This window comes from Trypanosoma cruzi, genomic scaffold (genome assembly GCF_000209065.1).
Source record: "Trypanosoma cruzi strain CL Brener 1047053516705 genomic scaffold, whole genome shotgun sequence".
Lineage (NCBI taxonomy): Eukaryota > Euglenozoa > Kinetoplastea > Trypanosomatida > Trypanosomatidae > Trypanosoma > Trypanosoma cruzi.
Genome location: NW_001849523.1, coordinates 198,691 through 214,470, shown reverse-complemented (window position 1 = coordinate 214,470; position 15,780 = coordinate 198,691). Strand labels below are relative to the sequence as shown.

Sequence of the window (15,780 nt, the reverse complement as noted above, 5' to 3'; positions counted from 1 at the left end):
AAAAAATAAAATAAAAAAAAATATATGCAGAAATGCCTTCCGTTTCTTTTTATTTATTTCCCCATGGCCCCTCCCCCCCCCCCTCCCCCCCACACCACACACCCCACGGCAACAACAACAAGGCAGGTGCTCATTCCAGCTTCAAATTCAACACTTTTCTTTTCCTTCAAAAATGCAGACTCACGCATTCCACACTCATACATGTATGCGTATATATTTATAGATAGATAAATAAACTCATTCTATAGTATCCGTGTGCAATTATGCGGCATTGCCACACGGAAAGGATAAGACCATGAACAACCATGGAAAACAATATATGAAGGGGAAATATAGATAGATATACGTGAATATTGAAAAAAAAAAAAAAAGAAAAAAACACAAGCGAAACAAACAAACAAGCAAAAAAAAAAAATGAGGCAAGACAGAACACATCACGAGGCATTCCGGAGATTCAAGAAAGTGCGCATTGAAATTCGCCGCTCTCCCAGGGAAATCAACGTGGAAAAGACGGTAAATGCGCACACGTCGCAAGGTCAAATATGGCAACTACCGGCCGATGATCACTTGTCCGAAGGTGCTGTACATCCGTGTAGAGACGTATTCGTACCCTCCCGGCCCTAGAGCCCTGTCCTCTCTTGTAAAGAACACGATCACAGTACGCCGGCATGCGATCCTTCTTCTTTGTGTAATTGTACGCGTCATGGGCAATTTCGTACTTGTACGTTGGACGAAACAAAAGATTCCCCTCATAAAATCGACGAAAAACAAGGCCCTTCGCCCGCTCAAGATTCAGCTGGTCATTATGGACAAGAATCGAGCGGACATCCTTGTGGTTTTTGATGATGTACTCAATCGCCTTGCGTGTGCCGTTGATGCGATAGTTGAGATCCCCACCAAAAAAGACAAGATCGAACTCGTCCGTGACATCGCGATAAAGCCGAGAGTCAAAATTACTTTGGGCAACCGGAAGGCGCATGAGTGAAAGGTCACTGCTGCACTCGACATCGCCACACTCGTCGCCCACACCGTTCCCACATCCTGACACCAACACCTCGTTGTTGTCACCCCCGTCCACGTCTTTCAATTCTTCATTAAACGGACACTCGTGCAAAAATCGTTCCCTAAAAAGTGCCTTGTGGCGGCCTTGAGACCCGACGCGCAACGATCGCACAATGGAAATATAATCTTTATTCCGCATGTGCACACCCTTTTGATGGGCAGACAAATGAGCTCCAACGAAAAGTAGAGTAATGCGTGGTGGCGCGCTGGCCTCAAAATTAACATCGTCACCTACATGCACGGAGCATGGACCGCCTTCTCTAGGTGAGAAAACCGACGACGTGCTCCCTTCCGTGTGAGAAGTGTTCTCGCCCTTTCTTCTTCCCGGAACCATCTGCAAGGGCGAGACCGTCATGGCGATAGACAACGCCACCGCAACCCCTCCCTTGTTGCCCCCGAGCCCATTAGCAATTCCTGTTTTCACACTTGAGGCATCCGAATACCCAACGTACGACGCTACATCTTTTTTACGTGCATACACAAGCAATTGTATGTACCACAGCTCCTTACGACCAACAAGTACATATTCCCCATGAAGGCAATTGTGTCGAACATGTCTTTCCCATTGGCGTTGCTCCTTTTTAACTCGCACGTAACTCCCATTTTCCTGCGTGCACACAGCAATAATGTGTGCATTAGGGTGAATGCAGTGCCCAGCAACATCCTCAAAATTGGGTCTTCTATGAGCCATGTTCCAGCTAACATATGAAATTCGAAGCGGTTTTCCAGGGATCCACTTTTCTTCTGGAAGACTCACGGGCACCGGAAATGTTTCCTCCTCGATGGAAAAAGGTACCGTGTGTCGGTCGTCGTAATACTGATCGATGCGGTCGTGCAGATGACATTCCCCTTCGTTATGAGAAACAGCAAAAAAAGACGACGAGACCGAATGAGTGACTTCAAACGGTGTGGCAGGGCCTAACACCGAAACTTCGCTCTTCGTTATCTCGTGTAGTTCTTTAAAACAACATGTCAGCGGCCCTTTATTCTCCTCACTCTCCCTTTCCCCCACCTCCTCGTCATGCACTCGCTGAGTAAATCCGGCCCCAATAGAATTCGCATCCATCAAACCTACAAAATTCGACAATGCGATGCTCAATGACCATGCAACTATGACTAGTCAGACCCTAAAACCTACACCGGAGAAAAAAAAGAAAAAAAAGATGGAATGGTGAAAAAAGCAGTGGAATACCACTGCGGATGTTTCATGTATGTACAAACAAACACGCACACTTCCCTCACTTCTCCCCCATGGCATCAAAAAAAAAAAAATAAATAATAATATTAATAAGAAAGACACCTGAGAATACCCACAAACGTTACTCACAGGAAAAGGAGTATGGCATGCCATAACACGTCCCCCTCCCCACCACTTCCTCCCAACCGACACGTCACACACTTCGATACTCGACGACTCGCTGCAAAAGAAAGTGGCAGCAGTAGAAGGAGGAGGAGGAGGAGGAGAGGGATGGGCAGCAAAAAAGCCCACAATAACTTCTGCCGCATCCACCTCAAAGCATGCAGAGAATCGCAAAGAAGCACAACAAACACACACACTTCACACTCTGCCACCAACAAATAACATGAACAAAAACAAAAACAAACAAACTAATCGAAAAAAACAACAACATCCGGACTATCAAACAAACACAAGAAATAAATCCCTAAAATAAATAAATAAACCTTCCCCCCCCACTCCCCCATTGCATTCTGCCCCATCCTGCTACTCCTATTACTACTACACATTGCTACATATATATGTTTTTACTCCACTTCCTACCTTCCCGTTGACATTTATATCTATCGGACTTCTCTTCTTCTAAGCCTCAACCGCCTCGGCTTCTGCCAAGAGCCGCTCCTGAGCGTCACGTTTTTTGATGTGATTGATGTATTTGAAGCGGGCCTCATTCATGTACCAAACCTCTCCCTGATTGGGAAATTCCTCTAACGGACGTTGCCACCAAAAGACACCTTTCTCCCAGTCTTTTGGAACACCGAAGGGTCGTACAAACTGCCGACCGGGGTAGTACATATTGCTCATCATTGCCCTCATTGCAACAATGTCAAGTGCATTGCGGGCAAGATAATACATTGTGCCAAACAAAATACCAAAGAGCCAGACGTCTTTCCAGCCAGTACGCATGTTATTGTCACTCCACGATCGAAACCAATTGTAGCGCTCCACTTCCGACACAAGGCCAGGTTCCTCCACACCAAAGACAAACTCCTTTTTACATTGTAATTTTGGCACGGTGTAACCTGGAGGCGGCCAGTCCGGGTTCCACGACCGTGTGCGCATTGTTGGTTGAATCTCATCCCACTTCGTTATTGTGTCAGACCAGTGATACCACGTTTGTCGATTCAATAATTCCTTGGGAACGCTACGGAAACCGGGACGATTCTTCTGCCACGCTTCCCCGGGATAATAGAATTCCTCCGCATCCCACTGTTCCTTTACCGCGTAACAAGCGGCCACCTTTTTGTTCACCCCGGGTTTTGTATATTCATCAAAGTACTCGTACAGACGATACTTCTTGGGAGTATGCATGTCTCCATGTTCCGTAGTAGAGTTGTCCTCGCGCATGCCCTGCTCGAACGCAGGTCTATCGTGTGTCTGGCGAAATTCTGAAGAGGAGTTTATGTTCTCATCTACACGATGATAGTCCCACTTCTCCTTGGGGCGCTGCGTGAAGTAACGTGTTCCCTCAAGCTCCTCCTTTGTCACTCTCAGCTTGCCATTGTAGGGAATCTTCCACCCATGAAAGCCGGCAAACTGAAAGGCATGATAACGCCGACACTGCAGGCGCAGCTGAGGGCCGCAAGGGGGTGCTGCCATGGACAAAAAGCAACACGACCTCATTTCTATAATGCCGCCTCGCACAAAATGCACTTTTGGTCAACACAACAACAACGACAACAAAATAAATGCGCAAGTAGACAACAAGCAAACATTTCACACACTCAAAAACAAGAAAAAAAAAGAAATTAAATAATGTGGAGGCTGCTGTGTCCTCATAAGGGGGAGCTCCCTTTCCGCACATTTACCCGCTCTGTTCGCCAAACCCCGCATCTGCGTGTTTTTAAATATTTCCCCACCACATTACACAAATGGGTGGGTGAAAAAAAAAAAAAACACACACACACATCTTATCCCTCTCTCAAAAAGAAACAACAAAAAACAAAAAAAAAGCAAATGAGTGCAAACATGTCAGTCTTTGTCTCGATGACGCTTACGCCTCGCAACGACGCTCATTCGCGTCGTATCTTCTCCTTTGACAAGACGTTCCAAGTCCCGATGAATCTGTGTGCTGAGTAGCAACACAACCTGCCGCTGGGTGAGGAGTGAGCTCGCAATTGTTGCAGCAGGAAGTGGATGCACAACCCACTCCTGCTGCGCCGCCGCCGACACAACACCCTCCAGCTCCAGTTGGTACATCATTTGTTGGGCCATCTCCAGTGTGATCTCAAGTGGGTATGAGACGCGAAGATAATCCGCAATTTCCCCCATGGATACTCGTCCCCGATAAACGGCAGGTGACTTTGTCAACACAAAACACGTAAACACAAGAAATGCAAGGTCCTTTGAAGACGAGAGGGAGTTGGTCGTTTGATCTTCAGGGCAATCCCGTGACGAATCCTTGACTGAATACGTCTGTTTACGCGCTGCATTTACATCCTGAACCTGTTTGAGTGCCGCCTCCCCCTCCGTGCCGGAAAATGTCGTGTCTACCGTTGATGTTGTCATGGTGGAGTTTCCAGCCACCATGGACGAATGTGAGAACAACCGGTCAAAAAAACGGTGCCCAATGGTGATAGACATCATGTGATGGCCCGTATCAAGCGACGCAATGTTGGCGCTCTGCTTCTTCTCCTGTTGATGAAGACCAACGAGGTGGGCACTCGCAGGGGAAAAACAAGGCGGCTCGTACGTCGGTGGCGTTACATCTTCATAATACGTCAGCTGCATCGCCAAGACACGCTCACAAAGGAGCGGCGGTAATCCCTCCACCACTTCAACGAGTTTTGTGATAATACCTGCAAGCGCCTGCTGAACCTCCTGACGTGTGTGCCGTTTTCTTCGACTTCTTGCCATGGCGGTTGTTGCAGCTGTGAGCGGACACATTGTCCCGTCGCCCTGAGAGTTGCCTGCAAACCTCAAGGAAGCCCGCTGGCCGTCTGGAGAGTACGACACGCTGAAGCTGTAGCTTTCCAGCAGCTCCGTGAAATTTGGGGTATATATGCAGAGGGAAAGCGCCTTCAAATACCCCTTGTTGAGGGCATCAAATGCCCCATCTTCCATCCACTGTGATATGACGTCGGCTTCAGGCGATGATCGCACCAACTGTTTGAGCTGCAGACCGAGAAATTGTCGTGGCTGGTACGACTCGTCGTTGCACAAACCCCGAAGGTACGTAACGCAAGAAACAGCCACACGAATAAAATTTCGTATGGCGGCAAGACTCTGAACTTGCGTTACCTCCGTAGCTGTGGATGTCATGTGAACAGGCCCTTCCCAATGAATTCTTAGTCCAATTTAAACAGAAAACAAGAAGTGCCTTTAATAATAATAATAAAAGCAAAAAGGAAGCAGGAGATATACCGCACATCTTTTAAATACCCACCACCAACTTACGTTCCAATAAATCCCTCCACATATGTGTGTGCACGTATATAAGCTATTAACAGTGATGGACTTGACAAAAGACCAAATCGTAGATATTTGAAGAAAGTAAAGAAAGAAAGAAAAACAAAAAGAAAAAAAAGAAAAAGAACATACTGCTGCAAAGACATTTTCATGTCCCTCACTTCTTCGCAGCCTTGCGCTCGGCCATCTCCGCGCGGACTGCCTTGCCCTTGGCGGAGCGGTCGACCTTCTTCGTCTTGGCCCGCACCTCCTGAATGTAGGAGAGGTCGGCACCAACGATGCCGCGCTCCACCTTCACGGTGCGAGCGGCGCGACGACGGCCAACGCGGTCGGTTGTCATCTTGCGGTTGATGCGGCGGTACGTGCGGGTCCACGGGACAAAGCGGGGGTTCTTCTTGCGCATGTACATGGCGAAGCACTTGGGGCGGGCAAACGTCAGGACGGGCTTCGTCGACAGGAACGCGAAGGGCACGTAGCGGCGGCCGTGGCCGGGATGCACCGCGAAGTGGGAGAACTCACAGTCAATCGTCCGCATAGTTCTTCCTTTCGATAGCGTAAATGTAGAGGGGAGGCGAAGAAACGGAAAAAAACAAAAAAGAAATCAAAAGCTAATCCGCCTGAAAATACATCCCAAGACAACGTCAAAAATTCCTCAAAAAACAAAACAACAACAACAACAACTACCATGACAGCTGCGGGCGTTGATTATTTACAAAGCCAAGGCATTCTTCCTCTCTCCCCCTTTCTATCGCACTACATGGCTCCACAAGTATCGGGGACTGCAGCATGCCCCACCACTATTACTCTAATGGCTAAAGTAGACATGGCAAATCAAAAAAAAAAAAAAAAAAAAAACAGAGCGGCTTGTAATTATTGAAGATTCTGCGCACAAGGGAGGCAAAATCTCCTTGGGGGTTGCATGCGTGCCGTGGTGGCGCATGCCGTCTGGACTGCCGCCATTTTCACTCCAAAACAATCACACGCGCGGGACGTTCAAATAATCCAAGCAAAACAAGGTCTACTCTTCATGCTGAAAAGAGGGAGGTAAAAAACAACAACAACAACAACAACTTTGCACAATTATTGCGCATTGCTGCCCACGGTTCGTAGCCGGCACTGCCCTCTGACGAAGCTCCAAATCAATAATCCTGCTACCACAAAAGGTACTGCAAGCATTAAGTAGTTCAATGCACTCCACACTCCAATGGACTCCGAGTCGGTAACAACAGGTCCACTGCCTGACGAAAACTCAAATATAAAGTTCGCCATGGCATGTGCCCCGTCAATTGGCATCACGCGCTGAAGCAGCTGCGGTAAAGATTCCAAGGACTGCGAGAGAAACAACATACAAAGGGGTTCCATTGCATATCCACGCGAATTCAGCTTTGAAGGAAGCTGAGGACTCTCAAATCGCAGCAATTTGCTCAGTTTTTCATGGGAGAGCACATCAGAGGCACCATGGGCGGCCATGCACCGTCCCCCAGCAAGAAAAACATGATAGTGCGCCTGCTCTCGAAGAGTGTTCACCAAAAGCAATGTATCCTCGAGTAGCGGTGATGCATATACTGCCAAATAAATGTGTGAAGGACGAAAGGATGAAGAGAGCACACCTCTAAGGAAGCAAATGGAAGCTAGCGCCTCATCCCAGTTGACATCAATGTGAACCACATCAAACCGCGTCCTTAAAAGGGGTGAATTGCCAAAGCTCACCGAGCTGAATGGAATCAGTGAAACAGGAATTTGCGGCTGCGTGCCTTTATCCCATATTCTGTATTGACAGCTATTCTCTATGACCGAGCAGATTGCATCCGCTGCGATGTTGGGCTTCTTCTCGTCAATCACACCAATAAGCGGCATGGCAGATTCTGCCTTCGACGGATAATCAACTGTGGAGATCAGTACACCAAGATTTTGAAGGTCATTTTCAACGCCACGCCCCACGAAAAAATCACCGTACACCAAAGCGTATACTTTTATCAAACGTCCAAGCGACTGTTTGGCCCGCTTTGCGTGGAGCTGTGAGAGGTATGGCCCGACGCAGGAGTTGGCAGAGCAGAGATGAAGCACCTTTGCCTCGTCACCCATGTTCGCGGAGGCCGAGCTAAGCAACTCCTTCATGATCTCACTTTCGCTCCGGAAATTCAATGCGCGAGTATTTTCCTCAGAAGCAGCCGGTTTCACATTCTTTGTGAAAAAACGCGCCAACTTGTGAGACACATCCGCTGCTCCAAAGGGCTTTGCCACCAGCAGGGTGACTTCGTTGAGAGGAGACGGCAACATGGCAAGACGCACCCCTGAGGATCTGGCAAGCTCTGACACACGCGGTGCAGGCTCCGCGGATAATCGCACATCCTCTGATGCCAAGTATAAATCCACTGCAACAAAAGAGAAGACCAGAGCAAGAACGGCCACCACCAGATTCCTTTTTACCACTTGCTTGCCATCAGCACGACACATCAGCCCTAATAATAATAATAAACTCCGCCAAACAGAAAAAAAGAAAAAAAAGGAGAAAACAGAGGATGAAGCATCAAAAAAGAGAAGAGCTCTCACGCACAGCATGCCAGAAAGAGCAAAGAGAGACACAATAAACACGGACACATGCGCCGGGTAACCAAAAATAAAAAAAAATAAAAATTGTGAAACAAAACACAACTGAGACTGGCTAGCCGACAGTTCACTTCTTCGCAGCCTTGCGCTCGGCCATCTCCGCGCGGACTGCCTTGCCCTTGGCGGAGCGGTCGACCTTCTTCGTCTTGGCCCGCACCTCCTGAATGTAGGAGAGGTCGGCACCAACGATGCCGCGCTCCACCTTCACGGTGCGAGCGGCGCGACGACGGCCAACGCGGTCGGTTGTCATCTTGCGGTTGATGCGGCGGTACGTGCGGGTCCACGGGACAAAGCGGGGGTTCTTCTTGCGCATGTACATGGCGAAGCACTTGGGGCGGGCAAACGTCAGGACGGGCTTCGTCGACAGGAACGCGAAGGGCACGTAGCGGCGGCCGTGGCCGGGATGCACCGCGAAGTGGGAGAACTCACAGTCAATCGTCCGCATAACTTCAGAGCTCTAAATAAATAAAAAAAATAAAAAAATAAAAATAAAGGGAAAAAAAATCCGCGCACACAAAAGGTGCCAAAGAAGAAAAGCAGGTGAAAGCATAAAAATGTCTGCTGTAAGGCAGAAGATTCAGCACACAGACACACATGAGAGAGATAGGTAGACACTTCTATCAATCGGCGTATAAATTCCGTTTTAACGACGACGGAGTGCAACAAACAATCCGGTTGAGAGGAATTCTCTTTCCGGCTTTGGTGGACTGTGCCATCTCACCTCATGGATGGGCATGTTTTGCAGATCTTCGCTGAAACACAAACAAATTCCCTCCTTTCCCCTGAATAAATAAGAGAGAGAAAAAAAAAGAAACACATGCATACACATACAAAAACAACAACAACAACAACAGAAAACGAAGAAACATAGCAAAGGAGCTTGAAATCCCCCAGATAAAAGTCAAAGCAATCAGCGGCCGCAGTGACATTTGCCCAACAGGAACAATAACAACAATATACCGCAGATAATTCAGTGCCACCCCGTTTCTACTTCCTTTTTATTGCATAATTCATCTCCCCCTCTATAGTATTCGATGCATATATATATATATATGTAAATGTATATGTGTGTATACATTTATCTGTCTTTATGTCTGTCTCTTATGGTTCAATTTTCAACTTATTGAAATAGCCAAAGCTGTGAGACCGCGTCCGAGTCACACGGCTAACTGGCGGCTCCTTCAAATTAAGCAAATAGGGCTGAATGGATTCAAGTGTGCGTCGGAGCGCCGCCTCTCTTACACCCCGCTGGTCTAATCCCTCAATGAAGTGCCCTAAATATTCCGGCGGCACAGTGCCCCACACCCGCTGCGTAACATCTTCCCTGTGGTTCGTATGGCCATTGCCATTTCCATTACTGAAGTTGTCTTCATCTGAGTCATCAAGCAACTTGGGTTTTAGATCCTTCACGCTCTCAGTCAAAAGTTCTCGTGGCTCAGGCAATATGGGAAAGTTGGGATCCGTGGCAGCAGTCGATTGAACAAGAACGTGACGATCAAATGGAAATCGCCAAAACATTCGTCGGTAGCGATCCATACCGAGTGGGCGGATAAGGGCACCAATGTCTTTTCCGTCCTGCATGCCCAAATGTTCATTCACGATATTTTGCAGCTTCTGCTCCATCTCTTCAATCAATTTCTTCCGCTTGGATTCATATGTCTCGGAGTTGCCCTTCGCTGATTTCGAAGAAGAAAAATGCCGAAAAAAAGAAGTAAGTTCCTTATGGACTCCTTCTCGAATTTCCTTCGTTCGCTTTTCCATCGTTACCTGCATATCCTCATGCATCTTTCTAATCTTTTCCGCCCCTTCCCTCGCTACGGGAGAGCTAAGAGCCGCCAACACCATGTAACGCAAAAGATTTAACCGATCCTCTATGTCCACGTTACCCCAAGCGGCCATTTGCCGCAGCTCCGCTACTTTTTCCAGCGTGGCTTTTATCCCCGCGTCCAAGTTGTCTGTCTCATTTTCTGGGGTCTTTTTTTTTTTCAGGCTTTCCTTCTTTTCTTCCCCTTCTGTTTGCACTTTTCCCTCTTCCTCCCCGTTTGATTCGGCGGATTCCGCTTCATCATCATTATCGTCTCCTTCCTCCTCCCATTCTGTGTTTCGACTGTCCTCCTCTTCTTCGTCCCCCGTCTCGTCACTGTCATCCTCCTCCTCTTCCTCTTCCTCCTCCTCTTCCTCTTCTTCGTACGAGACAACCTTCGGGCGCCGCGGTGGGCGTGTCTTTTTGTTACCGCTGCATACCGCCACAAACTCAACCATGCTGCCGAACCAGTCTTTACCTCGTGTCAAGACTTTCGGACCATTGGAGGAGCGTAGTTCTTCCATCGCCAAATTTAACAGTGCAAGCACAACTTCCTCCATAAGCCCATTATCGCATCCTTCGTCCGACAACAGGCCTTTTAGAAACAAACTAAACGGCATCTGTGAAAGATGAAGCGGTCTGGGCAGCGATGTAATCATGACCCAAATAAAGAGGGCCCTTTCGTAGTCTTCAGGCGGTTCCAGCGGCAATTTGCTATAGCGCACGTAACCGGTTTGAATGGGGTTTTTAATACTCATGTCCTCCACGAGGCTCGTCGGGTCCAATTCACCCAGGTGGGCACGTAGTAGCTTTCGCTCCTCCTCTCTCTTTGCTTGTAATTCTTCCTTAGCCTTTGCCCGCTCAAGAGCCTTTGCACGTTGCTCCTCCCGCTTTGCTCGCGCGGCTTCGCGTGCCTTGGCCTTGGCTTTAATTGCCTGGTTGGATGGACCTTCAAAAGGCAACGTGGTGAATCCCTCAATGCGGTTAACTTCTGTCATGCAGGCGTGTGCAATGGGGTGAAGTAAATCCTCATCCAATTCATAGCGGCATTCCTCATCGGTTTTAAACCGATAAGAAGCATTTTGAATCGCCCGCAAAATGCCATCCAGTGTCACTTCCAAAAACGGCTCAGGCGATAACTCGGTGTTTTCGGATTTAGACTGAATGTTGGCACGCTCCGCATCGATGATTTCTTGTGCTTGTTTTACCCTATTTTCAAGAAGTTCAAATATAGGCAGCAGGTTATTGTACCGTACCGCATACACCTGACCAAGAACCTGAGTCATTTGATTCAGGAGTGTGACAACCTTCTTCTCTTGACTTGTCAGCGTCCGCAGGCGGCCATACGTCAGTCGCTGCAATGTCAACTGCGAATTGTTATTCTTCGCATTACTGGGTGCCTTCTCATGCCCTTCCATTTTCATCACCTTAATTTGTGGCGCCGTGTCGGCCTCCTCTGTTTTTCTTGCGGGCAATATTTCATCCCGCGAGGAGGCCCGGCGCTTCCGCGGGAGTTTCTGTGAGGTCGCTGCAGGGGCGACAACATCATTGATGGTCGTCTCACCTGTTGTCGCCAACGTCGAGACAGGGACGGTGGATCTTGTAAATATCCCAACCTTTTCCCCCGCGTCACGCAATTCATGCCGCAGGGCCTTTTCAGTGTCGCTAAATTTATCCAGCAAGGAAGAAATGTCACGAATAGGCACCTCGGAGGCGCTGAGATATGATGCGGCGAGCTGCGCGAGTGCGTCCTTCACGGATTCTGGGACCCCGTACAGGGCCACGACACGCTGAAGGGCGTTGTAGTTTATGGCGACTGTCGGCAACTCGTGCGAACGGCCCCCCAGTGGGATGAAGGAGAGAATGTCGGACAAGTAGTTAACCACCAGGTGCAGGGTGGCGGGTCCATACATCCTTCGGTCCGCGGGGTCTGCCTCGACAATTTCAAGGGCCCCCATCAGAGTCATTTCGTCGGCTTGTATCTTGTACGGCAGCACCTCGTCATTGGGAAGCGTACTGAAGTCACTGACATTCCCTTGTGCGCCATCGTCCTTGTAGATTTGAAACGCCGTCTTTGTCCTCAGAACAGCACGCGCGGACACGCGGCCAGTCGCCTCCTCTCCGTCCTGATTTTGGCTCCGAGACATGGCAATGTTTCTAACAACGGCAAACGCACAAAAACCCACTCACACAGGGGAAGCAGCACCACTCTCGAGGCTCACTCACTGTGCACTCTATCCACCGCCTTGTGAACGTTGCACGCCTCTCTCACTCTCTCTCTCTCCCAGCCTCAACGTGTCATTTCGTGTACGGGAAGAGACATGGGTAAAAAAAAAAGCAGTGACGATGGAAAAGTCAATAAATGGGAGAAAAGGAGACAGCCGGCAAGAATTCACCGTCAGTATTACCAGCAAAAACAAAAAAAAATGCTCAGCCTTAACAAACAACAGCTGCACATGTGAAATCCTCCTCCTCTCTTTCACTCATACCCACGCACACACAAAATAAAAAGCAGTTTCCACAACGGATGCTCTTCCCCACCCCCTCCATTTACACCAGTTCCGCCACCAACAGGTTGTCTTTGAGTTCCGGCACGCTTAGATGTGGTGTCACTGCAGCGTCCGAGCGCGGATGTGGTGTCGGTGTCACGGCGGCATGCAAAGATGATAGCGATAAAGTAGAAACCACACCTTGTCGTACCGCCGCGTCCTCCTCCGTCGTGTCCATCAGCTTTGACCACCAGTCTGACGGCACCCGGCTGGCCATCACTCCATCCTCCTGCAGGTGCGGCAGGAATGATGGTGTCGCTGACAACTCCTCGCGAGAAAAGGGGCGTGGCAAAAGACCACCGAGTGCGTACACACGTTTAAACCCGTCGTAATTCGATGATTCATGGTACAACGCGGCAAAGCCGTCTTTGAATCGCAAACTAGGGGACGTCTTCGTCGGTGTCAGTTTTCCTGATCCTGTCAAACTCTTCTTGGCGTACAGGGTGCTCGCCAGCTCATTCTGAAGGTCCGTGTGACCGCGGAGCGACGGATCGGCGCGGATAAACTGCAGCTGATGCTCCCGGACAATGCGTTGAATCGCACCAAGAATGTGCTCAACGTGATACATGAACATGACGTGCGCCAGCTCTTCCATCACATGCCACACAAGTGCCCTAAGAGAAAACATCTCCGGCGTAAAGGGCAACTCAAAGTACGTGGTACCAACGTCTGTCTCTGAAGACCACAAGAATAACTGCAGCTCCCCAAAAAGCGTCTCCACCACATCACTCTTGAATTTGCTTACAACGCGATCGCTCAGTGTCAACTTCTGCAGCTCAAGATGATCATATGCCCTTGCCAGCCCGTCATTGCCGTCAATCATGAATTGAGCGTAGCCCAGTCGACCACGGATCCCACCCTCGCGCACCGGAAAAATGACATTAAAACGATCATTGAAAACATACTTCACCACGTTATCCCCAATCCACTCAAGGCGTTCAAATTCCCATGAACGACCAGCGCCTCCAGCGCTCTGCTGCACATTAAAGGTGTCCCGAATGACATCTCGTTCCTTTAAAAATTGAAGTAAGTACTGAAGCCGACGTTTACGAATATGACTGTTCTCATGGCTCAGGGAGGGAATGCGGTTAAAAACCGGAGAGGTATGAAGGCGGTGCCACCACATCTTTGCAATTTCTTCAGGTGTACCACAATATGCACGCACCATCTCCAGCATCAGCGCCTCTCGACCTGAATGAGGAATAACTCCGCTATGGCTGTGCCACTGCATGTAACTTTCGTTGCACAGTTTGCACCGTTTGGCATCAAAATCGCTAAAAAGGTCCACAAATTTTTTCAGCGGCACATCCACACTAAGTTGAAATGCGCGACCACCAACGTCTGATACCATGTCCTTGCGGTAGATGCAGACATGCCTGTAGGGATCGTTTGGATCGGACGACAAAGGGCTCACATCCACGGGCAACGACTCCGCACCTGCGCCGAGTGTTGACGTAGAAGAAACAAGTCGTACGCGGCGTGGATTAAAATTTGCACCCGATTGCGGGGCTGTCGCAGCATGACTTCGCCTTGAAATTAACAGTGAAGTGACTTCCCACACGGCCCCCAGGGCAACATGGCAACACCCGCGCTTCAGCATGACGATCCACGTTGCCAACGCTCCTCTAAATTAAAAATGATAACAACAACAACAAAAACAAAAAACAAACAAAAGAAAAAAAAAATTATACCTCCATTCAAACGTACATGCACTTAAAGAATAATCCTTTTTCTCCACTCAAGTTATTTATGAAAAAGAAAAGAAGAGGAAAAAAAAAAAACAATATTCTTCTTGTTTTCTGTACATTATACCATCACACTCCAAAACACGCGGAACGCTTTATTTCTTGCGCCTTCCTTGTTTGGAATCTGACCACGCAAGGGATTCCGCCACTTTCTTCTCAATCTCCTGCAGCCTCATCTCAATCTCGTCCAGGCGGTCAACAGCTTTGGAGGATACTTCCTTCTTGATGCACTCAAGTTGTTCCCGAATGCCATCACTATAATGGGGATCAGCAAGTAACCGATTCCGCATTCTCTCTTCCTCGTATGCATCCGAGGCAATCTCCCCCTCTTGCATGGCCTGCTCCTCGGCCTCGCGCCGCTGCTCCTCCACTTTGGTCCGCCACTCACTCTCAACAACGGCAGCGGACAGCGATGGCAGTCCGACTGGCGGTATCTGATGAATGTGAGTTACATCTAGGCAGCGGACATTCATCACCTGTCGTGGCACAAAGGCATAAAAATACATTTTGTAGTGGCGGTAATATGACCGCAACATGTACTCATCAATTTCCTGTGCGTCCCGTACAGTAAAAACACCACAGGAAAATGGGGGTCGCGGGACGCTGTGCTTTATCATGAGATCCCGCATTAGATGATAAGACTTGGCGCGTGTGTATCCACCTGACATGCTTTCCTCATGAATCTTAATTACAATTCCAACAAGAGTGCTGACCTTCTCTGGTGACATGCTACGTGACTTACAGAAAAGAATAAGATGGGCAAGCATATCCAGAACGATCATTACTTTCCCCTCGTTGTATTTTGCCGCACCTATGAGTTTTCCATCGCAGGCTTCGTCAATTTTCTTCAATACGGAGCGAATAGATGGCACATCAGGCGCCGTGAGACACTCGTGCGTCTGCTCAGGACCGAGGAGCTTCCAAGTCAGTGAGTGAGCCATTGAGCGCGTCACCGCCTATTTTCCTCGAATTCCGCTCCTTTTGCCTGATTTTACTCAATCTCTGCCCTTTGGACCGCGCTCTGTTCTCCCGCTTTTCCCTCGTCTTCTAAAGCCGTGCGCCACCGTTTCGCCGCCAAGTGCAAGTGGACGCCGCAGGCAGCTGGGGTGCCGAGCGATCCCTCCCACGCCCCTCCCGCTGAGACTCTGAGCAACATTTGTGTGTGTGTGTTCACAATAAAAACAGATTGGGAAGAAATTTTAGCAAAAACAACGACAAAAACAAAGAGTGCAGCAACAACAATAATAATAATAAAGTTAGTTTTATTTGCATTTAATTGTCAATAATTCCGCGCCTCTGTCTGCCGCAGTGCAGTGGCTATTGACCACGGAGGGGGACAAAATAGAAAAGTCCCTCCTCCTTTCC

At 48.7% G+C, this 15,780-nt stretch overlaps 9 protein-coding genes across 9 annotated transcripts, besides 21 other annotated features; all 9 read right to left on the bottom strand.

Moving 5' to 3' along the window:
* Nucleotides 1-26: a sequence feature (AT_rich).
* Nucleotides 1-3,101: a sequence feature (heterozygous, non-Esmeraldo-like haplotype).
* Nucleotides 357-415: a sequence feature (T-rich).
* On the bottom strand, nucleotides 497-2,128 carry Tc00.1047053506679.280 (endonuclease/Exonuclease/phosphatase, putative; the record flags this gene model as incomplete). The annotated part of the gene is made up of 1 exon (XM_814962.1): nucleotides 497-2,128. One exon carries the CDS (start codon nucleotides 2,126-2,128, stop codon nucleotides 497-499), a length of 1,632 nt encoding a protein of 543 aa, XP_820055.1.
* Nucleotides 2,322-2,353: a sequence feature (AT_rich).
* Nucleotides 2,504-2,531: a microsatellite.
* Nucleotides 2,633-2,745: a microsatellite.
* Tc00.1047053506679.270 (hypothetical protein, conserved) lies at nucleotides 2,882-3,922 on the bottom strand (the record flags this gene model as incomplete). The annotated part of the gene is made up of 1 exon (XM_814961.1): nucleotides 2,882-3,922. One exon carries the CDS (start codon nucleotides 3,920-3,922, stop codon nucleotides 2,882-2,884), a length of 1,041 nt encoding a protein of 346 aa, XP_820054.1.
* Nucleotides 3,102-3,574: a sequence feature (haploid, non-Esmeraldo-like haplotype).
* Nucleotides 3,575-4,291: a sequence feature (haploid, Esmeraldo-like haplotype).
* On the bottom strand, nucleotides 4,271-5,560 carry Tc00.1047053506679.260 (hypothetical protein, conserved; the record flags this gene model as incomplete). The annotated part of the gene is made up of 1 exon (XM_814960.1): nucleotides 4,271-5,560. The coding sequence occupies one exon, from the start codon at nucleotides 5,558-5,560 to the stop codon at nucleotides 4,271-4,273; it is 1,290 nt and encodes a 429-aa protein (XP_820053.1).
* Nucleotides 4,292-4,390: a sequence feature (areas merged during assembly that could not be assigned to a particular haplotype. This can correspond to areas where the two haplotypes were merged or to regions with more than two copies in the genome that were merged during assembly.).
* Nucleotides 4,391-15,780: part of a sequence feature (heterozygous, non-Esmeraldo-like haplotype) that runs on past the window's edge.
* Nucleotides 5,786-5,834: a sequence feature (CT-rich).
* Tc00.1047053506679.250 (ribosomal protein L24, putative) lies at nucleotides 5,865-6,242 on the bottom strand (the record flags this gene model as incomplete). The annotated part of the gene is made up of 1 exon (XM_814959.1): nucleotides 5,865-6,242. One exon carries the CDS (start codon nucleotides 6,240-6,242, stop codon nucleotides 5,865-5,867), a length of 378 nt encoding a protein of 125 aa, XP_820052.1.
* Nucleotides 6,541-6,562: a microsatellite.
* Nucleotides 6,758-6,778: a microsatellite.
* On the bottom strand, nucleotides 6,788-8,269 carry Tc00.1047053506679.240 (hypothetical protein, conserved; the record flags this gene model as incomplete). Its single annotated transcript, XM_814958.1, has 1 exon — nucleotides 6,788-8,269. One exon carries the CDS (start codon nucleotides 8,267-8,269, stop codon nucleotides 6,788-6,790), a length of 1,482 nt encoding a protein of 493 aa, XP_820051.1.
* Nucleotides 8,324-8,346: a sequence feature (AT_rich).
* Nucleotides 8,385-8,762, bottom strand: Tc00.1047053506679.230 (ribosomal protein L24, putative; the record flags this gene model as incomplete). Its single annotated transcript, XM_814957.1, has 1 exon — nucleotides 8,385-8,762. The coding sequence occupies one exon, from the start codon at nucleotides 8,760-8,762 to the stop codon at nucleotides 8,385-8,387; it is 378 nt and encodes a 125-aa protein (XP_820050.1).
* Nucleotides 8,777-8,821: a sequence feature (T-rich).
* Nucleotides 9,147-9,170: a microsatellite.
* Nucleotides 9,352-9,403: a microsatellite.
* On the bottom strand, nucleotides 9,419-12,268 carry Tc00.1047053506679.220 (hypothetical protein, conserved; the record flags this gene model as incomplete). Its single annotated transcript, XM_814956.1, has 1 exon — nucleotides 9,419-12,268. The coding sequence occupies one exon, from the start codon at nucleotides 12,266-12,268 to the stop codon at nucleotides 9,419-9,421; it is 2,850 nt and encodes a 949-aa protein (XP_820049.1).
* Nucleotides 10,291-10,444: a sequence feature (GA-rich).
* Nucleotides 10,464-10,504: a microsatellite.
* Nucleotides 12,672-14,270, bottom strand: Tc00.1047053506679.210 (RNA editing complex protein MP61, putative; the record flags this gene model as incomplete). The annotated part of the gene is made up of 1 exon (XM_814955.1): nucleotides 12,672-14,270. One exon carries the CDS (start codon nucleotides 14,268-14,270, stop codon nucleotides 12,672-12,674), a length of 1,599 nt encoding a protein of 532 aa, XP_820048.1.
* Nucleotides 14,310-14,355: a sequence feature (T-rich).
* On the bottom strand, nucleotides 14,511-15,356 carry Tc00.1047053506679.200 (hypothetical protein, conserved; the record flags this gene model as incomplete). Its single annotated transcript, XM_814954.1, has 1 exon — nucleotides 14,511-15,356. One exon carries the CDS (start codon nucleotides 15,354-15,356, stop codon nucleotides 14,511-14,513), a length of 846 nt encoding a protein of 281 aa, XP_820047.1.
* Nucleotides 15,617-15,669: a microsatellite.